The sequence below is a fragment of the Apus apus genome, chromosome 1 (assembly GCF_020740795.1).
Source record: "Apus apus isolate bApuApu2 chromosome 1, bApuApu2.pri.cur, whole genome shotgun sequence".
NCBI classification, from domain to species: domain Eukaryota; kingdom Metazoa; phylum Chordata; class Aves; order Apodiformes; family Apodidae; genus Apus; species Apus apus.
The window spans coordinates 68,490,034-68,514,632 of record NC_067282.1 but is presented as its reverse complement, the minus strand read 5'-3'; the positions used below and the strand labels follow the sequence as shown (position 1 = coordinate 68,514,632).

Sequence of the window (24,599 nt, the reverse complement as noted above, 5' to 3'; positions counted from 1 at the left end):
TTTTGCCCTGAAAGCCAGCAGATCCTGGGCATTAGTGGGTGGGAGTCTTAATTTTATCCAACAGATGGGGGGGTCCTGCTTGCCAGTAGAGGGGAAGGTAAATAGGTTTGAGGAAGCAACTACCTAATGAGGATATATGGAAGGGGTTGTGGTGCCTTTCTCCATTTGCATCCAAGGTGCCCTTCTTGGGACAAGCAGTTAGAGCACTTAAATGGAGCTTATGGGGTTTCTTGTTTCGTTACCATTTGCTTCGGTGTCTTGGAGGGATTAAATAGCTTTTGCTGTATCTTAAGTTTATAGAGGGGAAATAAGAGCTTCTTTTTTTTTTTTTTTTTTGACTTATTGACAAAACACCAAAGTGTTAAGCAGTCTTGGAATTTCAGGTAGGGAAACAGTTGCCCTGTGGTATAAGACTGTATCTAAAAACCTTAGCCAAAGCTCTGTTTGCCCGAAGGGAGCACTCAGATCATCTGACTGTGAACTTCATGTGAGTGTGTTTACAGGGCTCAGAGCCACCTTCCAACTAGATCTCCGCATTCCTCTATTTGTGTTTTTCATCCTGCTATAGCTTATTTGAATTCCTAGTCCTGTGTTTTCTATCCTTGTCTCACAAATGAAACAGACCCTCCTCCTATTTGAGGTCTGCAGAATACTGCCAATGCAGGAGCCAGTAACTGCCTGTAAGTACTTCTTCCATGTGAGTATCACTTATGCTAAGTAGTAGTTTCCATTCCTGCCACTTTGTGCCTGTGCTGTGTCTGGATGCTCTGATCAAATGGCAGGTATTTGAACTGTTTGTGAGCTGTGGCATGGCCAGTTACAATATAAACTAAGTTAAGAAAAGACTTGTAGAAGCAGTGATGGTTATACCCTCAGCAACGGTGGCCTTGATGTTTTCTTGTTCCATTGCACACCTGGAATGGTACTCAGGAGCTGAACTCCTGCATCTGAACTCACATTTCGTAACCATTGGGCTGACTCATTTACTAGGATGTTAGGGGTGTGGCACCACTTGTTGCCTATATTCATAGCCTTGAATGATAAAGCTGATCCAGCCCACCCAAGTGATCCCAGGTAATATGTCAGGAGGAGTTTTGAGCTCTGAAGGGCCTTGGTCATAAAAGGCCAAGATAGCAACAGCAGATGTTTCCGTGTGTTCTTGTTTTTGTGGTTTCCTTGCTGCCTCCCATACGCAGGCCCTGGTTTGTAATAACTGCTATAGTGGGTGTTTTTGAGACACAGTAACATTTTGTAGAAACAAATCACTTGCTTTCATCTCACAGGCAACCGTGATTGTACTAGGGGACTGTGCTCTATTTTTCATGTCTCAGTCTTTCTTATTATTTAAATTAATGTGAGTTGCAGTTGTCACAAAAGTGAAGGATTGACAGCAATTAACTAGAACAGGCTTGGTGCAAGCAGGTTCTGCATGAGCCTGTCCTACCTAGCTCTGTCACTGTGCCTTGCCTGGGAATTGAATTCCCACAGCAGCTCTGCCCTTGTACCCCTCCTGCCCTGCGGCTGCCACAGCTTTCCCAGCCCAGGGGGCCCTATTGCATCTCTGCCCTTGTCATGCTCCTTCCTTGTAGGCTGCCCCCCTCTACCGATGAAGGCTTCTCAAGAAGAATGGCTACTGATCAGTTTGTAGGTTGTTACTTACCATCAGTAGCAGGTACGCTGAGATACTGAGCTGGCATCAGGCTTGTCCTGTAGGTGTGAAATGCAGAAGAAACAAATAATGTGAGTTTCAAGGCATTCTTCTCTAAGCTTATTTTCATCTCCCTGGAATCTCTCCCTGTTGTGAGTAGGGCATCCTGCCCCTCTGGAAATGGAGCAGTGTGCTTCCTTTCACATTGGTCTCCACTCCCCACCCCATCCAGGGGGATCCTAAGCACAGGGTAGTGGATACCCCATGTTACATATACACTGAAAGGGAGGAAAATATCTGGTGATTTTATCTTTTTCAGCAGTACCGGAGAGCCTGGCAGTGCTTTCCTATGGTCCTTGGTGCCAGAAGGGTCCAGCAGCAGCCCAGTCTTCCCTGGAGAGACAAGTTGTTAGGCTGAATATGAGAACTTCTGAAAGCACTGTTTAACTGTAGTTCTTCCCCTGCTGTGGGTCTGCAGACTGTTGTTTTTCCTGTGCTAGTGGTTCAGATAGTCCAGACACTAAAGGGTTTTCCAGTTGAGTTAAAACAAGAGATGAGTGAGCAAAAGGAGGCTGTTACACCCAGAAGGTCTTGGTCCCAGGAGGTTTTTATTCTCAGCAGTCCTTCTCCCAGTAGTCTGGGAACTGTGAAAACATAACTCACACATGGGAAAAAATAATAAGGTCAAAGCTTCTCATTTTAAGACTGTCCTAAAAAGGTGTGTGCAAAGTAATGACATGTGCCAAGGAGGCAATGCTAACTGTTGCTGGTGCTGACAGTTTTGGCATTTTAACATGCTGGCTTGACACCCTGAAAATTAAAAGTCTCTGACTTTTTATCTAAGTGAAATTACTGTCCACTAAGATTCAGTCATTTTTAATGCTAGAAGACTTTGGATTCTAATCAGAAAAACACAATCCAGGTCTGAAATTCACAGGGAAATTATTTCGTGCCCTATTCCCCCTTCTCTCAGCTTTTCCTTGCCCTGTGACCAAGGTGGCAGCTGAAGGGAACCAGCCATTATACTCCTAACAGGATATCAGCCTTGGATGCCCTTTTCTCCCTCATCTGAAAAAGTGGTGAGCCAGATACGACCATCTGGATACATCCTTTTCCTCTTGGGCATTTGGTCTGCATGGTCAGATCTGTTTGTATTTGCTGAGTTTACTTGATCCTCTGTGAACTAAAATGACTTGACGGCTTTGGAAAGTGGCAGGGTACACGTTTCCTAACTGCAGCTCTGCTGCTGGTGCCCTGTGGTGGCTTTCACTGCTCTCTCCTCAACCATTCTGGCTGTCATCACAACCTTCTGCTAGGACCTTGGGCTGGCCTACAGCTCCATCTGCTAGCCTTGCTTGAGCTTAGTCCTCCCGTGTTTGTTGCATGCCTTTTTTTTCCTGATGCAAATGTTTACTCTTTGACATTACGATAAAAACCCCAAAACATGGTCTAACCAACAGTTCTACTTCTGGGCTCTGCTTACCAATGTTTGCAGGCATACCAGAGAAGTTGTGCTGAGGATGCTCCAAAGTCACCTTCCTTGTGTCCCCTGACAGAGCAATTAGGACAGAATCTTGCAAAAATAGCAGCCTCTGTTGTTCTTCCCAGACTAAGCCCCTCTTGTCCTCTCCAGTGTGTTTTGGTCTAACATCTGAAACTCAGTATTTACTACAGGTAGTTGTGCTGCTTCAGGAGGGAAGTGGCCCTCCGAGTTGCTTTGTTCCCTGTTTGGATTTCTGCAACAGGACTTCCAGGAGACAGCCCACAGCTCTGCTGGTTGTGGCAATGAGTCTGTCTGTTCTGAGCTGTGAGTCGGGGGACTCCCCTCATCTAGTGGGACAGAAAGAAGAAGGAGAAAGTGCTTCTGAGTCCTGCTGACTCAATGCAGTGCCAGGTCTTGCCATCGTGCTGGCATCTGCCTCTCTGTTTTGGTTTGCTGCGAAACACCAAACCACAAGCTTCTTTTGGAGGAGGCAAGATATTTCATCTCCCAGCTGTGGTGTTTCCTTTCTGCTGCCCTGTATGCAGCAAATTCTTTGACAACATCAGCATTCTCCAGCAATGTGTATTTTGTTTTCTTCTGCCTCCTACCTCTTCCTATGTGTGCAGACACATTGCTGATGGCTTGCAGTGAATCACTGATGTAGAAAGTATCAGGGCTTGTGTTTGTCAGGGGGTTTTGCTTTGAGAAGGAGGGGTTGATTTTCTGCTATGCTTTGCTTTATCCAGTATTGTGTTGCTGTGTAGATGTCCCTTCTCTGAAATTTCTTCCCTTCAGGGAAGGAGACTGTAGAGCAGTCAGCCGTTCCTCCAACATGCCTTGCTTTGTTTGCTTCACCATGAGCTGATCAGCCATCAGTTCTACCTCTTGAGCAGCAAACCAGCTTCCAAGGTCCTTTCTCTTTTCTTCCTGGTACCAGTTAGGGCAGGTTGCTGAGGGCACATTTTTTCCATCCAGGGATGGAGTTTCCACCGCCTCTTTGGGGAACCTGGTCCTGTCTTTGACCTCCTCAAAGTAAAAAGATTTTTCCTCATTCTGAGTCAGAATTTTCACCATGTTCCAGTTCATGTCTGCTATTTTTCACTGTTTGCTGTGCACCTCTGTTTTGTTCACCCCCAGCTGCTTCCTCACTGCTCTCCATGCTGTCACTTCTCTCCAGCTTATGGCAATCCTTCCCCAACATGCCTATCTCAAATCCCCCCTTGCCTGGGTGAGTGAACCTGTTGGCAAAGACACATCTGCCTCACTTTGACAGGTTCCTGTTCAGGAGATCCTGTTCCTCCAAGGGGGTCCCATGGTCATCGATGCTGAAGCATTGTCCATGAGTTTGGGGCCTACAGAGAGGAGCTGATGAGCTGTGGGTTGTAAATGCTATTCCTATGAATCCAGCCACACAGCTGGAAGTGGTGTGTTGCTCTCTTCAGGCTTCATTTCCTTTTCCCCACCTAGCTCACAGGCAGCTTTGCCTCAAAAGGATCATCAGCCACTTCTGCCAAGGAGGGGCAAGGGAAGGCTGCTGTCTGTTTACTTTGTGGTAAGCAAAGCAGAAAATTATGTTGTTTCATTCCTCGCTACACATAAATTCAGAAGCTGAAAATGTATTAAATAAATAAATAAATTAGAAGATTCCTTTTTAGTCAAACTCCTTCACCACCTCTGGGTGTGAAGCATGGAAACAAGACATGAATGTGAGAGACTGCAACAGCCTCATCTACTTGGAGGCCATTACACCAGCATGCCCCATACCTGGAGGTACCTGTTAAGGTCCCAGTGTGGTCACTTTGGTCCTGTGACACAAACTCAGTTAACTTGGAAGGTCTTTAAGGATCGTGAATGCCTGAGCTATGGCTGGTCTCATGAATCTTTAAAAACCCTACCGTGCACTTGGTGCTGTGCCATGTGAGGTGCAGTCAGCCAGAAGCTGATCCCCTCATAGGGTATCCCTCTTGACTGAAAGATTGTTGCAGAAACCTACTTGCTGTCACTGTTGTGCCTTCCCCCAACAAATTCTCATTAGCCATGGAGCACATCCCTGCTTCTCACCTTGTCACAGCAGTCTCAACAGAAATGAGCTTATCAGCTCTCCAGTTCAATTCCCAATGAGCATTTAGTGATGTGAGCAGCAGAGCAGGGTCCTGGCTAGTAGCGTGGGTTCTACCTGCTTGTGGGAGGTAGCCATAACTAATGTGCCCTCTGAGACAGTGCATTAAGGCCTGGCATCCTGCAGAAGGCCTATTAAAAATTAGTTGGGACAGTGCTTAGAGGCTGCCAATTCCTTCCATGCATCATTGAGGCAGTCAGGCAAGTTCTTAGATATATTTCATGAAGACCCCCATCCCAAACCTGTCCAAACACAAAGCATTGCAGCTGCAACAAAGGCCATTTCTACCTGCAGATCATTGGAGCAGTAGTACTTATTATTCTGATACCATCTCAGAAACTCAAGTAGTAATGAGGAGTGCAACCTGTGAGAGGAGTCTGTGGCTTCCTCTGGTTAATGGGTAGATAGGTTAATGAGTCAGGCTGCCCTTGAGAAGTCTGGGTAATGAGGTCCAACTTTATTCTGTCTTCACAGTTCCACCAAAGATCTCCAATATCTCCTCGGACATCACCGTGAATGAGGGTAGCAACGTGACCCTGGTTTGCATGGCGAATGGGCGTCCTGAGCCTGTCATCACCTGGAGGCACCTCACCCCAACAGGTAAGAGACCCACTGGAATCAACTGTGCTGGCGATGTGTGAACTGTGCGGTAATTTTCTTCTCTTTCAACATCGACAGAAAATTTCAGTAGCAATACAGGCAGCTGTATGAATGTGGCAAGAATCTTAAATGCACTGAAACCTTGTTTTCCTGGGTGATTTCCTGGCCACAATGACCAAGTTGTCCAAGGGAACAAATGAAGTTACTTCAGTAGATGCTCTACAAAATTGGACCTGTAATTCTCTCTAGCTTTTGTCTTCTAGCTGTCCCAGTCTCTACTGCTAGTAATGCACAGCATGATGGTAGAGGCAAAACACTGCTGGTGTCAGAGAGAGGGAAAATTTTCTATTTGTATATTACATAGAAGAGGTTCTTTCCAAAAAAACCATGGCATTTTCTTCCCACCGATTTGCCTTAAAAGGGAGAGGCAAACAGTGGCACAGATTATTTCATAATACTCTCTACTTTGTCAGACAGTCTTCCTGTGTCTTGTGAAGTGAGTAAAGAAAGCATTTGATCTGCAAGATTAGTGAAGAGCAGGGTGGATAGAGAAGAGATGAGAACTCACCAGCTTTGTTCTGCTATGTAGCTGCGCCTTCCGTGCTTCAGAACATGGCAAACTTGGAAGAAGAGTATCCTTTCAGTAGTCAGACTCCATGGTGTTAGCAGCTTGGGTTGCAAGGAAACCTTCACCCCCTAAAATTTATCAGTAGAATGGGAGCAAGAGGTACTTTTATCTTCCTCTGTGTCATGTCCTTTGAGGAGACGAGATACCTCTTTACCTGATTTCTTTTGACATGAGGTATTATTTCATCTAAAATGTGAGGGGAAAGCATTAATTAGCTTCATATGAACAGTGGTCTGTGATATTCCCATAGATGTAAAGGGCTAAAGAGGATTTGAGGTCAGCAGAGTACCAGCTTTGCATGTGCTGCAAACAGTCGAGCTATCTACTGCAGTTCAGCAGCCAGAAAACAGGAGACCATTTTGCAGAAAGAAGGTTGGAGGGAAAAGGTAGAATGACACATTTGAACAGAGCTCAATCCAAGAGCTTCATCCAGAAACCCCCGGATTTGAGGCCTGTGGTTCAGATTGGGATTACTTAGCTTTCCTGTTTTATCCCTCCAGCCAAACCAAAGTCCTTCTGAACTTTCATGTATGTGAAAGCCAGATATGCATTTTGTATTTCTGGCCCATTTCTTGCAATACCAAAAGAAGGAAGACAGGGAAAGACTGCCAGGAAGAGGTGGGAGGAGCAGAACTGATGAGAGAAACTACTCCTTTGTGGTATCATCATCACTACCTTCTGCTGGTTTCAGTATTAAGCATGACTGTGCCATTTGTATACATAGGGAAATAAAACCTTTTTGGTTGTTTTTTTTTCACTGTTAATTATGTGTATAGAATCTTCTGCTCCTGGAATTTCTGCTCTTAGGGTTTATTTCATATCAAACTTCCATCTTACTGCTGCATCAGTCTTTTAGTCCTCTGTTTAACTCTTTCTTGTATTCAAGCAGGAGACTCCCTAGCAATTCTGTGCACTCGGCCAAACATTGTCCAAGTTAAGGGTGTTACAAGGATGCTAGCTTCAATCTTCGAGAAAACAAAGCCCTGATACACGAGATGCATTGTTCAGAGCAGTAGTAAAAGATTCTTGTCCTGACTCATCATTTTGGCTGCATGTACATGCTTTGTGGGTTTTTTTTTCCCTGTTGTACTGCCTACTCCATTGTATCAGACACAGACTTCTTCTCTCTCTTTTTCAAAGCCTTCTCAGAGCAAATTTTCATTCTGTCTTTCCTCTCTAGTGAGCAACAGGACTGGGGAATCCCATCCTGACTTCGATTCCAGGGTCAGTTTTCCTGGATTTGTTGCTCAGTTTTCCAGCATGCCCCTTCACACTTTTCCTCCTATGCTGTGTGTCTCAGACATGTTGCCTTGTTAGCATCCATCAGCGCTATCTCTTCCAATCCATCCTCAGTATTCCCCTCTACTCTGAAGCTTGCCAAGCACACCCTTCCTAACCAGTGAGATGAAGGGCAGGCAGACCCCAGTCTGCCACCTCCATGTCTCACTGCTTGTTGTTCTCTCTCTTTTTCCTCATCTCAACCCATCTGTTACCTTTTCAATGTACAGAAGAACTGCTTTCAGGCAGATATCAGGTCTTTGTGCAGCCTGTAGCCCAATAAGGATCTTGTCCCAAAATGGGGGACAGAAAAGACTTTTAAATGTTTTCCTTGAGGCTGACAATCAATATAAATTCCAAATCTGTTCCAGAGCTGCTGCAGTTAGAAACAGATCTTGTCTTGGAATCTCCCTTTTCCAGAACTCTAAGGCATTTGGCTCAACTTATGCTAGTTTTGAAGACATCTGCTATGCATCAAAGAGCTTATTTTAGATCATTGTAAAGGTTTCTAAAATCTCCCTCTCTCTCTTTGGATTTTTTTTTGCAGTTAAACTTATGGCTGCAGAACTAGGAGAATGAACAATATTGAGCTTGTGTAGGAGGCTTTGAATGGATAGGTTGTGAAATTAAACCAGCTCTAGGGGGTAAGAGGGCCACATTGCTCTTTCTTTGTGCACTGTCCTCAAGGAGTTAATTAGCAAATTTCTCTGCTGTTTCTTTCATTCATTGACTTCGTCAACAGTGTTTGTTGGCTAATTACCTGAGTTAGGACCTCAGGAATGATTTATTTCTCGTTGGCTGGGAAGTGGAAGATACAAATGCAAAGGGAGAGCAGTGTTGCTACTTATGCAAAGAAGGCAAGGATGCATGTGATAGTTCATTTAAATGCTGCTGAGCCTCAGGAGTGATTATAGCCCACTCATCTGCCTATCTGGAAAGTTTAAAAAATTGCTTTATAAAATGCTGTATCTCTTCCTTTGCTGGTCTTTCAGTGAGTAGTTGAACTAAGCATTTTTGTCACATCAACTCTTAAGTCCCCAAGCCCTGAAGCAACCCATAGGAAAAAGCCCTGTCTTTAGCCTGTGAGAGAGCTAAAGTGTGACTGTGGTTGTTGACTGTACCATGGACACCTGGGAAGAAGGTAGGTAAGGGGAAAAAATAATTTAATAATTCTGATGTCCAGTGACACTATAGGTCAGCTTCAATTTAATGAAAGCAGGAATGGCATTCCTTGGAATGATGCAAGTCCTTGCTTTCCACCTCCATTTCTCTTCAAATGATTGGCTGATAGGGTTTCAAGAGAGCATGTGGAGAGAGTCAGCCAGACCCTTTCCTTCTTTATCCACAGGCTGTTATGATGTAGGACATCATCAGCCTAGTCTGACTAGTTGTGGATAATTGAATAGGCATTGCCTGGGAGTGAAAACAGCATCATTAGGTCTTAACCTCCAGCCAGCAGAGCTCTCTTCTGGGATTGCCAACCTGCAGCTTCTAGCAGTAGGCCAGCACCTCCCTGCTCATATTCTGGTCACTTTCCTGTGATTCGGGACACAGCTGCAGGCTTATTAAGCCTGCCATGCCCTGTGACTTTTGCAATTCCAGTTTGGAATGGCAAGCCATGAAAAAGACTATAGCAGCCCACTGAACTGGATTTGTCAGGAGCTGTGCTGTCCAGCAGAAAGGGACCTGGGGGTTTTGATTGGTAGGCAGCTGAATATAAGCCAGCAGTGTGCCCAGGTGGCTAAGAAGACCAATAGCATCCTGGCCTGTATTAGAAATAGTGTGGCAAGCAGGACCAGGGAGGTGATTGTCCCTCTGTACTCAGCATTGGTGAGGCCACATCTCAAATACTAGGTCGTTTTGGGCACCTCAATACAGGAAAGCCATTGAGGTGCTGGAGCATGTCCAAAGAAGGGCAATGAAGCTGGAAAGGGCCTTGAGAACAAGTCTTATGAGGAGCAGCTTAGGGAAGTGGGGCTGTTTAGTCTGAGGGGACGACTCATAATTCTACAACTACCTGAAAGGAGGTTGTGAAGAGGTAGGTCCTGGTCTCTTCTCACAAGTAACTTGTGATAGAACAAGAGGGAATGGTCTCAAGCTGCACCAGGAGAGGTTTAGACTAGACATTAGGAAAAACTTTTTCACTGAAGGGTTGTCAGACTTTGGAACATGCTGCCCAGGGAGATGGTTGAGTCACCAACCCTGGATGTGTTTAGAAGTCGTGTAAATGTGGTGCTTGGGAATATGGCTTGGTGCTGGACTTGGTAGAGTAGGGTTAATGGTTGGACTAGATGATCTTAAAGATCTTTTTCAACATTAGTCACTGATTCTATGATTTGTTCAGTTACATTGGGGCTGAGTATTGATGATTTCCTATACAGACTACATGAGTTAGCAGTTGTCAGCATTATAAATATTTCACATGGGGATATGCTATCATCTCTCATCTCTTGAAAGGTACAAAACTCAGATTCTCCCCTCTCTGACTTTGTACAAGGAACGGATGTTACCGTATTGTTTTCTTCTCTTTAATATTAAACACATAAGCTACATGATCCATGGCTGACAAAGGCATAGTTGTTTTTTTGTTGTTTGTTTGTTTCTGCACTGAATGCAGTCACATCAAATTTCCAGTAGTTGTACCACAGCCTGGACAAGATCCCAACACATGGCCATGTATCATTCATCACACTGACACATTCTGAATGGGCTACCACAGGCAGCCTACCCATCTATAGCTACTTATGTGAGGAGGTGCTTGGTTTTCCTTGTACTAAGATAACAACTAACACAGCCAGGAAAATAATAATATAGTTTAGGGATGGTAGGCAGTGCCTGCTTTTGAGGTCATCTTAGTTTCACTTCACAACTTTCTTGACTTAAGTTTATTCAGGCTGATGCCACTTCTCCCTGCCTATAAACTGCTGAGATTACAGTCCAGAGGCTATAATTTATCATTCTTCATTTCGCCATCTTATTCAGAGCCATGCTAGATGCCTGGTTGATTGAAAAAGAGCTTCCTGGGAAAAATAAACATTCATGTGTGTTCATATTCTTATCAATAAACACTCTCTGAAGGAAATCCAAAAAGTTAATTGGGCTAGCAGCAATAGGAACATGAACAGTAGCTGCAGGGTCTTTGCACTGCTGGAGATCTTGCTGCCTATCTTTTTGTTCTGGATGTGCAAACAAACACAGAAGAAAAAGACAGCTCCTGTCCTTAGGAGCTTGTACTCAAGCTAGTGGGAACAGTCCTATTCATGTTTCTGTTCCTTTCCCACAAGGTGGTTGAAGCCTTCCCAAGGGCCTTGCTTGTGGGTGCTGTGGCAAGTGCCATGAGATTGGTACCTGTGTGTGATGACAGCCTCAGGGGTGGTGGCAGGGAGACAAAGCCATATTGATTCACATCAGAGAGGAAGGTTATCAGGAGTAGCCAGCATGGATTCACCAAGGGGAAATAATGTTTGACTAACCTTCCATGGGGCTGTTTAGTCTAGAGAATAGAAGACTGAGAGGGGATCTTACTAATGTATATATATCTGAAGGCTGGGTGTTAGGAAGGAGTGCCCAATCTCTTTTCAGTCATGCCTGGTGATCGGATGAGGGGCAATGGATGCAAATTAGAACACAAGATGTTCCACCTCAACATGAAGGAAAACTTCTTTACTGTGAAGCTTATGGAGCACTGGAACAGGCTGCCCAGAGAAGCTGGGAGTCTCCTTCTCTGGAGACTTTCAAGACCTGTCTGGATGCATTCCTGTGTGACCTGCCCTAGGTGGTCCTGCTCTGGCAGGGGGTTTGTACTCAATGATCTCCAGAGGTCTCTTCTAACATTCTGTGATTCTGTGATCCCTACAGGTGTCAGCTCAAGGTTGCACAAATGAGGTTTTTATTGGTTGTGCATAACCAGATGAGGAGCGAAAAATTCAGTTTGCCTAGAGCATCTACAGAGTGTGAAACCCAGATGAAACCACAGGGTATCTCATTCCTGACTCAACTGCTCTGGCCTCAGCCCAGCAAGGCCATTTGATAGAGAAGAGAACAGTGTGAATTCTCCCAAGTTCCACCTGACAGTCTAAAGATGCACACTTTGGCTCAGAAAGGAAGCTTAGTTATTACAGTGGTAATCACAGCATAAAACCCAGTCTAGAGCAAAGCAGATACGTATTGATTGCAACCCCCAAGTTTCATGCTACAGCATAAAATGAAAGGAGATGGGAAGGTCTGTCAAATGTGCCAATCTAATTCTCCCTAGAGGGTGCTAGAAATTCTCATTGAGTCTTAGAGAATGTATCATAGCCTGGGAAGTTTAGAAGGGATAGAAAATACATAAGAGTGCTTGCATTCTCCGTGTAATTGAGATGGTATACATATAATGTGTTTGTAAACATCTGTAGAACTCATTGCCGTGGAAAGTTATTTAAAGATGAGAACTTGGCAAGACTCAAAGAGTTTGTGTTCCTGAGGATAATGTGAACAAATCTGGATATTCTTGTTATTCACAACAAAAATGTTGAAAAGGATGTTAAATTTCATGTTTTGAGGCTCAGTTTGGTATGAGACCTAAACTGAAAGAGACAGATTATCTCACACTTCTGCTCACTCATGCATCTTCCTTCAGTGCATCCTGGTCTACTTGTTGGCCTGAACTCTGTGAGCTAAGCAGAGAGCTCTCTGAAGGAATGAGATTTGAAAAGGCCATATAGTTCACGTGGGCAACTTCAATCATTATGTCCCATGTTTGTTTGCTTCTCATTGCTGTTCAAGTCCAAAGCCTGGCTTCTGCACTTTGTGTTTCACTGGAGAAGCAAGTTTGTGCCCAAAGAAGATAACAAACAGAAAACCCTCAGTCATAGTAACCAGATGTCAACACTGTAGGTACTAGGTAGTGTTGAGTGGGAAGGGGTTTTTCTGGTTATCTAAAGTATTTGGATTTTGCTCACATCTCTGCTGCACTCTTAAAACCTCAGTAGAATAGTTGTGAAGAGAAAACAAGAGTGTTGTTTTGCAGGGTTTGTGTTTGGTCTATTTGTTTGGGTTTGGTGTTCTTTTTGTGGTGTTACTGTGCCAGCTCTTCTCATATCACAGCCTTCTTCCCCTCTAACTGCTTTTGCCTGATCAGGAAATGTAAAATTTTTAAAATACTTATTTGACCCTGCATTTTAGGATGTTGGAGGGCAACTGATGTTTTTTTAGCCAAGTCTAGTTTGCCTCCTTTATTTTTTTCTTTCCCCTCCTTGCATTCTTAAAATAATCTGGTAAAAATGTGGTCTCATCCTCCACAGAGACCTCTTACTTTTGCCTCTTTCACACTCTGTTTGTTTTAGGACTTTTTCTGAGTTGTTTTCTTCTCTTTTGGTCTAGTCTTCATCTTATACAACATTATGGGGGGGGAGAAAAAAAGGTTACCAGCTCACAAAGAGCCTGGGAAACAAGCCAAGGTTTCAACTTTTTCAAAGCTTCTCCAGAAGGCATCTGAAGTTATTTCAACCTCTGTTTGCTTCCCACTTTGGCTCCACATTTTTTACTTTTTTAGAAGTCCCTTTTCTTTAGTGTGTGGCCCCAGGCAGAAGCCCCCTTGTTTACCTATAATAAACTTAAGTCCTGAATGTGCTCTCTCCCTACACTTTGAAGGGCTTTGATGCCTTTCTTCTGTGTCCAGAGACACACATACTGCACAGAAATCTCTCCTGTGGTAATAGTGGTGCTGTGATCTACGATGCTGCGATGCACAAAACATTCCTTTTCTTAACAGCTTTGATTTCTCTCTCCTGTCCTATGGCAGAGAGGGAGACCAAGGCCTCACAAGTATTTTGGCAGTTTTGGTGGACAGACAAATAAGGCTGCTGTGAGGAGGGAATTCACCCTGCTTCCTTCAGTGCCAGGGGAACACCCAGAATCTTCTGGTTAGCGCTTGGCTGCTTCACCTCTTGCTCGGTTTTCTGTGCTGTTGCTGGTAGATGTGGTAGTCAAGTTAGTGACCTTCCTGCCACCTAGAAATGTTGTTCCATTTTTCCTTCTTCCAGATGGCTATCACTTCTAGTTGGTCATGGTGTTAGAGTCTTTTCCATGGTCCATGTGAAAACTGTCATCCATTTACAGAAGAGCAGCGTTTTCCTCACTGCATGCTGTAATAATGCTGTCTGTGCAGTGCTGTACAGTGACTACATCTGCCCTCAAGGCTAGTGCTTCTCAATGGGGACGTTCCTGTTTCGAAGGGACATTCAGGAATAACTAGCTTCTTTCTCTCCCCTCCTTCCATGAGCCAGTCTTGAAGGATCCCAGAAAGCTGGCGGTGGGAGTGAAAACTTAGCACCCCAGAACATGAGAATTCAAATTTCTCCATAATTAATGATGACAGGAAAAGGAATTGCCATGAACAACCATAAGTACTATCTCAGCAGCAGATTAATAAACTTAATCAAATTATTCATAGTTCCCACCAGTGCAAACCCATTGAAATCAGGTGACTTTTCAGTCATAACTAGGACAAAAAGAGGAAAAGTCTGCTGCCTACCCAGCCTAGCCTGGTAGCTTTTGCCCTCCTTCCGTACCAGCCTTCCTTGTGCTCCAAACCTGCATTTGAGTACTCTTGTATCCTACCTACAAGTAGTCAACTACTGCCAAACAAATTGTCTGGAGAGAATGTTATCGAGTGCAAGATACTGGTGGTGCGTGTTATTGTGTCTCCCCCTAGTGATCTGAACTCACGAGTCTGCTTTGGGTCTCATGTGCTGGGAGCTACTCGTTTAGTGACAGAGCTCTGGGTTCACAAGGGCAAAGGGATATTTCAGGTCTGAGTCCCATTTCCCCTGCCATCTGGATGTCATATTCCCCATTGTCAGCTCCATGTTTACAGCTGTAGTTCTACATCTGAAAATGCGAATTTGCTTGTAAAGATACAAAGAGGTTGAGTGTGAATTAAAGAGAGAAAAAAATTCACAGCATTTTAAATTTAATACTTTCAATTCAAACATCCTTAAGAAAACTATCCTTTAGAAGGAAATAGAGAGGCTGCTTTTTTTCCCCCTTGTAGCTGTAATCTATAAGTACTTTCACTTTAGGCAAGCATATTTCTCACACTCTTTTTGCAGCAGGAGAAGGAGACACTAATAAAAGGGGAAAGTTAAGGTAGCAGCTTATAGCTCTTCCCTGCATCTTTTTTTTTTTTTTTTTTTCTCATTTCAAGGGAGAGACTGAATTCACCATGTTTGTTACTGTGCTGTTATGTGGCTTCAACTCATCTCAGTGGTTTCACTGACTTCAATGCATGACATATTCAGCATTGGAGCCAAAGCTGCTGTCTCCCCTCATCTAAAGACCCCAGTGAGCATGGATGACAACATCTACTGCAGCACACGGTTCCTGCCAGGATAGTGATGTCTGTAGGGAGTTTCCCATACAGCCCCAAAGCCCCTTCTAGCTTCTCCCACACAATCATCTGTCTCTTGTCTCTGTCTCCACCCTTATGCCAATCCCACTGATGAAGCCATTTGGTTTATATATCCCAGCTCTAGTGATAGCTGGAAAATAGTGTAAGAAAGAGGTAATAGGGGTGCAGGGAGAAGCAGATTATTTGCAAGAATCTCCTGTACAGAGATAGACCTAGGACAAAGAAAAAGCCAGCACTGGGACAAGACATCTCAGACCTTCTTGCCATGACCACAGCAAGGTGAGGTGTTGTTCAGGCTCCTGCAGTTTGGAGCTTTCCTCACAGGTGTGAAAACAGTTGTAGTGGAAATGGGAGTCTCCCCGCTGAAGGCAGTGAGCTATTTTGGTAATGCAAGGCTGCAACAGGCCCTGGTGTTGTGAGCATTGTTGCTATTTTCCTTCCTCAGCCTCCTTTCCAAGCGTTTCAGAAGTGTATCTTCAGAACATCACTCCCTTTCCTGTCTGAGGAAAAACATGAGAGACTGAAAACATGATTCAGGGATGTTCAGAAGTGTTACTCTTATTTCTTCTTCAGTTACTTTTTCTTTCTGAACAGCACCTGAAAATTATAACTCTCTTGTGTGTTCTCTGTTTTTTCATGTACTTGCCAAACAAATCATCCTTTCTCATAAACTCAGAATCAGTGCACACCACAGCATCACTGCGGCACAGGAGCAAAGCAGGCAGCAGCAGGGAGGCTAGGAAGGGATGGTGAATGCAAAGCCCAGCCAGGGAAGCAAGAGCTGCTGTCTGATGCTGGCTTTTTAAGTTCATGCCCAGTTTGGGGTGACTTGAGCCATTTGAAGGATCACAGAATGGTTTGGGTTAGATGTGACTTTTAAAGATCATCTAGTCCAACCCAGTGATATCTCCTGGCTGGGACTCTGCAGGCTCTCCAGGTAAAATAAGCCTGGCTTTGGGAAGCCATCTTGGGTCTGTGTGTGACCTCAGGAGTAGGTGAGGGGGTAACTCGGGTAGCAGAGCTGTCCCCATGCCAAAGCCTTCGGCTCTGTGGAGACAACATAGGGCTGTCACTGCTACAGCACAGCATCACAAAGCTAGGTCTGAAGTAGCCTTACATCCTGCCTTGGTCGTCTATTACAGCAATATTCAACCAGCAGCTCTGGACATAACAGGTGCCCACCATGGCTGGGCCCTGTGTGCCATGCCAGCCCTAAACATGCCAGACATGATGCTCAGCCTCTCCTAACAAATTGCCCTTCAGCTCCTCTTGTTGCAAAAGCCTGGCAAGGAAATGTCTTTTTGTTTTTGTTGTTTGTTTGCTTTTTTTAAAATTACAATTAACTGCCATGGACAGGAGTGTATAGGCAGAGCAGGATTACTGTCATCTTGGCTTTTTCAGCCCCAGCTCATACTCATAATACTTTTTCAGCCCCAGCTCCCCAGAGCAGGATGAGCACATCCTACCAAAGGATTAGTACAAGTTGCAAGCAAAAAAAGTGTAATGCATTTCAGTTGACATTGTATTGACTGCAGGCTGTGGCAGATTGGAAGGGTCATGGAGTGAGGACAGGACCATATCCATGGAAGACTTTACTGGGCAGCTCATAGAACCCACACCTTGTCCCAGCTTGTGTCCAGGAAGGGCACCAGTGGGAGATTAGCCAGCTGCAGTCTGGGATAGGTGGAGGGAAGAGCAATGCTGCCTCTTACAGGGTCTCTAGGCTCCTTGTAAAGATGCCTGTGTGTCACTGCCCTGTTACATTTGCCTGGCAGAGAACTGCTGGCAGGGTCATTGTGGTACAGGTACTGTAATAGTCAGCATATGTCATTACCACCATCCTTACCTGCTGTGCACCTTGTAGATCTGTAGAAGCCACATGAGTATGCAGGTACACACTGCTGTATGCATTATTTGTGAACATTTTACTATGTATCAATTTGTATGTTCACCATGCTGGTGTCTGCTTGTGCATTTTACTGCACAGGCAAGCTTTTTGATGTTTACCAGCCTTATGCACCAACCTCAAAGGCCTGCATTTCCTTAGTGTTAGAATTATGATATATAGCAGTAAAATAGTATCCTGAGTCATAATGTAGCTCCCATCCTTTGACAGTGGGTCATGGATCTGTACAGCTGTCCAAAGCCTATTGGTACAGCCTAAACCACAGCTGCATGAAGGGGAGAGAGAATAAGTATTTTTAGAGTCAGTCTTGATAAGAGACAAAATATCAGAAATACCCTGAACTGCAAAAGCTCAAATCAGGCTCCAAGCCTTGCAACTCCAGCCTCTCTCTGACATGCTTACTTGTATCTACTGCATTTATCTCTGCTGTGCTTGGGCATCTTCCAAGCAAATAAATAATTGGTTCCTGCTTCTGTCTCCCTTTCTGCCCAAGGGACTTTAAGTTAATTTGTGCTCACTGTTCGTCTTTGGGTAGAGGCTGCTATTGTAAAAGGAAGTCAGGGCGTATATAGATAGATGGTCCTTGCACTGTGAAATTTTAAGTGCCCCTATTTCCTGTGGGAAGATCTATGACCACTTGACTGCTGCAAGGAGGATTCCTCGTAGCTTGTGGGAGCTCTCCAGGGGGTGACACAGGTGGAGATGGAAAACCCACATTCCCTAGATGTTCCTTCATCAAGCCTAAGATTAGAAGCCTGGAGCTGCATGTACCATAACTTGGGTGAAATACCAGCATGTCAAGAGGCAAGTCACTCCGTGTGAGAGGCCGGCTTGTGCCTCAGGAAATGCCAGGTTGGGTCTGGAGTGCACAGACCTGTGAGGGACTTCTGGACAAAGAAAAGTCACATTTGCCACGCACCATCTCCTATGTGAGACCCAGGGAAGATGAGGGAAGGAGACTGTTAACTCAAACAGACAAAAGTAATTAGAGGAATAAAATAATAGATTAATGAGCAGCCAGTGTCAGGGGAACTTATTAATTACCAGTAGAGGATTTCCTTCAATATGCAGGCTGGCCGAGGGCATGCAAGATAACAACCAAAACTCTAGTCCCGTTTAAAGAAGCTGCTAGGGAATTAGTGGTGCTGGGTGTCTGGAGAATGATAGCAGAGGTTAAATGTTTCCTTTGAATCTCCTGTTATGTGTGGCTGAGGTAACAACTGGGGAGGAGGGGGATCTGGGAAACGCTAGATTGTATCTAACTGATGTTAATAATAGCTCAATAAAAAAGCTCTGATAAGAACACATTAAAGTTGCACAGTTAAGCACTCAAAAGCCAGGTAAGGTGAGACTTAAGGTTACAAATGCAACCTTAACTCTTCTCCTGCTGAGCATACCTTAGCAGGCAGCTTCTAATTAAGAGACATCAGGCTATTTCTCAAGTAATGCGTTATAGCATTGGTTAATACACTCTTCAGCTTTGGACAGGTGCACGCAGTGTCTGTAATATTGTGGTTTTGTCTGTTGTGTGCCTGGTGAAACACAGAGTCCATTTTAATTCTGGCACTAAGAATACTACATTAGTTGTACTTGAACCAATCACTGTGGTTTAGGCATAGAGTCCATTTAGACTGTTTAGATACAGGGCAACCCACCATCTGTTCTCTCAGGTCACTCTTTCATGTGTCAGAAAGCAGTAGGTAGGCATGGAAGATGTTGACATTAGCTGTGTTGAATATGAGGTTTTCCTTTCTAAGGACTGATTTTAACTCCTTTAGCTCTACATACTGTGTTTTTTACCTGGTTGCCTTACTACAGCATTCAGATTGTTCAAAGAGTGAGATGTGGCTCTGTCCCATCAGACTGTGCCACAAAATATGCCTTTCTTCTGTCACCCAGGAGGTGACTGTTCATATATCCACTTATTTTCCTTTTAGCACCCTACATTTACAGCTTTCAGTCTCATTGCATGTACAATGGTTGTTACATAATGGGAGAGATAATGTAAAGGGCAAATCTGTTCTTGGGGAACGTTGCAGAAGTGAAGAGATTCAGTGGGTTTAAACCACACATCATAGATCTAACGTCCTTCCTTGATAGTAATGCTGAGTCGTTAGTCTGCCCATTGAACACAAAGTCCTTTGAGGGGAAGCCATCCCTTCTGCTGTGTAAGTCCTTGAGTAAAAACCTCTGTCCTTCCCTGCATGCCCTTGCTGCAGTAGTCTTAGATTTCTCCCAGGCCTCTCTCTGTGTGTCTGGCAAACATGACCTGCAGCTCCCCCCCTGCTGTCCCACGGCTCAGTCATGCAGCTATGCGGGGAGGCTTGCTTTGGTTGCAGTTGAAGCGAATCACAGAATGGTTTGGATTGGAAGAGCCCTTAAAGATCATCTAGTTCCAACCTCCCTGCATGGGCAGGGACATGTCCCACTAGACCAGGTTGCTCAAAGCCCCATCCAACCTGGCCTTGAACACTTTCACGGGTGGAGCATCCACAACTCCTCTGGACAACCTGTGCCAGTGCATTCAGCACTGTTGGACTATGAGTGTCATCAAATCTTTTAAGCATCATGGGAGCTGGGGTGCATATTTGTATGTGTATTTGAGAGTGTCTAAAGCAGTTTGGATGCCCTGAGCTGGACTTTTTGCATTGTGGATCACTATCCAAAGAATGGGTAGCAGGAACCAAAGAATTGAATAGCAGGAATGGCAAAAGCTATGACCGCAGTTTTAGCAGCAGCCAGAGATCTGTAGATACTTTTTAAAAATTTCTCAATGTGTATTCAGTTGTCCATAGCAAGAAAGAATTGTGTTGTGAGAGCTGTCTCCTAGAGGCAGTTTCAGGCTGGTCAGCATGGAGCAGAATCTTAGCAAGAGGCTTAAGTGTGAAGAGGAAAGGTCACATAACCCCAGGTGGCCCTCCAGGAGACAGGCACCAGCAGACCACAGGGAAAAGAGCTTATGTGCAAGGTATGAGAGAACAACTGAGAGGAGGAAAGGTAGAGATTTTAATAGAAAACCGCCAGTGTGGTGAAATATGCTGATTAATTTCCACAGACCTGCATGGATATGAACTGAGCTAAAAATTTCCTCACTCGGAGACTTTGGGGATCACTGAGCAGAGTTTGTTTAAAAGAAATGAGCTTCATCTGAGAGGTTTTGCAACTTGTGCTAATGAGAGTCTGTCTGTCAAACTTAAGTGGCTTCAAGTGGCTCAGAACAAGGGCTCTTGGGTGTTAAATGGTTCCTACCAAATACCAAGCCCATTACCATGATTGGCTGTTATAGCCCTCTAAACGGCAAAAGTGATTAAATTGGTCGTTATGAAACACTAAAGATGCATAATTACAAAAAATAAGACTTGAGTAAGAGGAAATTTCATCTCACTCATTGCTTGGTATCTCAAGGAAGAATCAATGTAGCAATGTTTTAAAAGCAGGCAAGGGTTACCCCTTGTCTGGTTTTCTCCTGACCGTCTGGGAATCACAAATGTGTTTGGAAGTGAGGGTGTCTTTACAGTCTCTAGGCTGACACATGGATTGTAGACCAAATGTCCCAAGTCCCCCTGTCTGGATAACATTGTGTTTTTCCCTTTTTGGGGAGGCTTTGACTCCCTCCTGTCCCTCATTTGGTCTTGTACTCAGAGGGAAGTAGTCTGTTCCTGGGGACGTGCCATGGGATACATCTAACCCATCCAGCTGTGTGAAGCAATGAGATGTGAACACATTGGGTCCTGTCAATAGAGAGAGCATAGCCATCTCTACCGAAGCCACAGCAGAGCAGCGTATGGCAGTGTGGGTGGGGAAGGGAGGTTTTGTTGGGCAGGGAAGTCTCCAGTGAATTGGTGAGGGTTAAAGCAGCAACATATTGGTATATTTAGCAAACTGAAGGGTCAGAACTAAGTACTGAAGGTTTTTCATCAGGAAACTGCTTTGGGAGGTCTATGCCAAGGAAACTCAGCTCTGCCTGTCTCTCCCTCCTGTTCACTAGGTGAGGTCCAGCGCATGACTTTCCTTGCTCCTCCTGGCACATCAGGCACTCCTGCCTTAGCTGGGAGGGACAGCTTTGTGTCCTTGGAGTGTCAAGCTCAGATAGTGCCACAGGTGTGGGAACAGGTACATTTTCTCCTTCTAGGAAGCCCTCAGCATTTCCAGAGGGCTGTTCTCTTTGCTGTAAGAAGGGCTTTCTAGGAGGTAGTTTAACAAAGGTCAGCTGCAGAACTGAAGTGTTAGGTCTTCTGTCAGTGGTTTTTGGTCACACTGTGTACAAGAGGGTAGGGGCCACTCAGGATCTGCAGGTGGGCAAGGGGGTTGACTGAAGAGTTGCAGAGCTGTTACATATCTTGAAGCTTAGGGTGATGTAGGGATGTTGAGGGAAAGGGATGTGAACTTCTGCCCGTGAAAAACAGGAAGTCTTTTGCCTTGATAGCAACTCACTTCCCTGTTGTTGGGCAACTCTGAGGATGAGACCAGTGCTTTGCACCCTTTGTGCTCACCCAGCCCTGCTTTCCAGCTGGGCCAATACCCCTCACTGCTGCTTTGGAGCACCCTTCAGATGTTGTTCTCCTGTTAAAAAGCTGGAGTAGCACCTGGCACAGAGCAGAATGCATGGTGTTTCTTCGGCACAGCTATGTCAACCCAGACTTCCTGAAGCTCTAATGTTCCCAGTTTGCACAGACCTTCAGCAGAAATAGACTTTTTATTTATTCATTTTACTTTCTTTTTAGTTCTCTCTCTCTTTGGTGCCACCTCAGCCCTAGAATAGTTTTATAACCTCCTTAGAAAGAGTAATAGTGGTGCTGAGTTATGCACAGCCTCTGGGGCCCTTTGTTCTTCTTGGGTTGCTGCACTTCTCTCTAGTTGAGCACTAACAGAGTCATTGAGCCCAAGTCCTTGTTTCTCTTGTTGAAACTAAGTGGTCACAGGGGATATGCTGGTATTGACATTCTATTATTCTTTTATCTGATATGTCATGTACTAGCAGATCCTACGCAAAACTTCACTGACCATTCATCTTCCTCATCTATCTGTCTATCTCTGCTCCCCTTCCTTCCTTGTGTGACAGTGATGTTGAGTATCTTTCAGGAACTTGATTTGTTTGTAAATGAAATGCCTTTAAAAAAGGATCAGGCATTGCTTGGTATCAGAGTATGTCATTGACAGCATTAGTCACTTTTAAGAAAATATTCCATGTGTGTGTCATTTATGGCATTATTCATATCCCAGAAGACAAGTAATATCATCTGCATATGTACTTGAGAGTGTGTGAGCCATCTAGTCAGCTGATTTGCCATATAAAATTGTCTTTTCCCCAGTACTCCTGTGGCTGCTGTAGTAAAAATAAAATGTGCCATGTCTTAAATGGCAAGCCAAGTACTTCTGCCTTTTGAAGGGACTGCACTCTTCACAGAGATAAAGTTGCAATACACCTCTTGGCACCTACCCATGTTTCCAAATCTGGGCTATTCAGCCAAACTGGATCTGTCTGAAAAACTAGTTGTGTTAATGTAAACTGAGTTAGAAGCATCCTGAAAAGTTTCAGACCACTCTTGAGGTGTTGAACAGAGGATCGCTTGTGAAAATGGATTGATTTAATTCCTTAGATGTTTTTCTGCCTTTTTTTCATGGCTTCTTGTACTTTTCACGTAGTTGTTGGCTTAAATCCCCAGCTGTACTGGAAAAGATTATTCTCTCAGTGTTTTTCATGAGTTCTGCTTATGGGGATGCAGAAGTATTTCATTATTGCAGCTCTCTTCCAGAAAACACTGTGACTACTATAAAGTTATTTGCTCACACAATAGCTTGTAGGCATTTAAAAAATGTCCACATTTAAAATTATTCTAGAAAGATGAATTATTTTGTCTAAGACTTCCCATATTAATGGCCTAGCTTATGCTAAAATATAATAGTCATGGTTGTCATTGTCTGTGGACTTGGTACTACGGGTGTGTGTTGCAGGACCCAGATCACTGAAGGATTAAGCTTTCTCACTTGCATCATTTCCCTGCAGAAAAAAAATCAGTCCAGATGCCTCAAAGTCCTTAGTTTGTGTTTAGGGAACAGTTTTCAGTCAAGTATGTATTACAGAGCTTGGAGGAGAGAATGAGTCAAAAACTGAGCTGGGTTTCACATGTGGAGCCTTTTCCTCGCAATTTCTTGTCTTATAATTTGGTTTTTAAGCCCTTACTGTATTTTAATCAGTTGGTATTGGCAAGGATGACTTTGATGACAAAAAGTGAGGTGGAGGTGGGAAGAAAATAATTTATGTAATCCAAGTTGATTTCGTATAGTTTGGAGATGCCTCAAGACTTCCTGAAAGTTTACAGCCTTCAGGGCCAGAATGTCAGTGTCTGGAAATTGTATGGGGAATTGTAGCTAAACAGGGAGACTGCATGCTACCAGCGTAAAAATTAATATACTAGTGGCAAGCATTGCCCTGTGACTGTGCTCTTACTTGTTCTGCTGATCTTTGTCATATAATTCCATTTTACCTGTATGTTGTCTCTCCCTTTGCCAATTTGTTTTGTTTTGTTTTCTCTAGTGTTTATACAGTATCAATAAATCTAGGAGGGAATGTTGCAAATTCCATTTTTCCCTCTCAAACCCTAGCTTGGAAATTAGAATCCAAAGTTGTAAACAGAATCCACTTGGACTCATCTTCATATTGCTGTGGCACATGATGTGCATCATCTTTAAGATGCTGGAAATAAGTTCCCAAGGAGACAACTTCATTCAGCAGAGTTGTCCAAAAAAATATAGTAGTGTCAAAATATCAATGTTAGCAAAGGCTACTCATTTAGCTGGCTGACCTACAAACCCAAATACTACTTCTTATTTACTAAACATCAGCCTAGTAGAGGTGAGGATGTGTCAAATAACCATGTCCCAGAGCAATCCCTCTAATTACTTGACTGTGCTTTTTTTGACTATTTATAACGTAGGCTCTTTCCTCTCCAGAATTCCACAGGTCTGGAAAAGAAAATGGAGTGAGGTACCCTTGTCAATAGCTCTTCCATCAAAGCCTGCCTAATTTATATGCAGGCAATAACTAAATGATGCCTGTGGGGAAAGGCAGCAGAGACAGGGCTGGTTGAGCAATTTTAAGCAATCCTTTCCCATATGCATTTTTCAGTGTTCTGAAGGCCATTTAAAAAGGTAACTTAACTCAAAGTTCCTGGACTTGCAAAAGTGTGAAGGAGTAGGGTTATTAAAACCATGCAGCCCCTTGAAAGTGTCTGGAAGAGAGCGCAGGTGCACTGAGGTGTTGCACAAGAAGATAAGAACACTGGCTGTCTTAAGATGCTCGTCCCTAGAGTGGTATGGCAGTCTCCAAAGTGCTTGCCCTATAAATGTGGTGCTGAAGAAAGGAGTGTTCCTGGAGCCCCTCCTCATGCCAGGAGCTAGAAGTTCAGGGTGTATGACAGTGAAAGCGCAATAGTTGACAGACACTGTGGAGTAGATGCCCATGGGGGGGAAGGAGGCTGCCATACATTATGCCTGTCACAAGCGGGAACCCAGCATACTGGTGTTTCACAAACAGCATCCTT

The 24,599-nt window shown here is 44.2% G+C and overlaps 1 protein-coding gene across 3 annotated transcripts in view; it reads left to right on the top strand.

Moving 5' to 3' along the window:
* LSAMP (limbic system associated membrane protein) overlaps positions 1-24,599 on the top strand; it is a 1,031,747-nt gene that overhangs the window by 910,215 nt on the left and 96,933 nt on the right. For all 3 annotated transcript variants that reach the window (XM_051623572.1, XM_051623564.1, XM_051623582.1), the window contains one exon: positions 5,725-5,850. In XM_051623572.1, the coding sequence (XP_051479532.1) occupies positions 5,725-5,850 (126 nt within the window). The remainder of the gene's footprint in view (positions 1-5,724; positions 5,851-24,599) is intronic.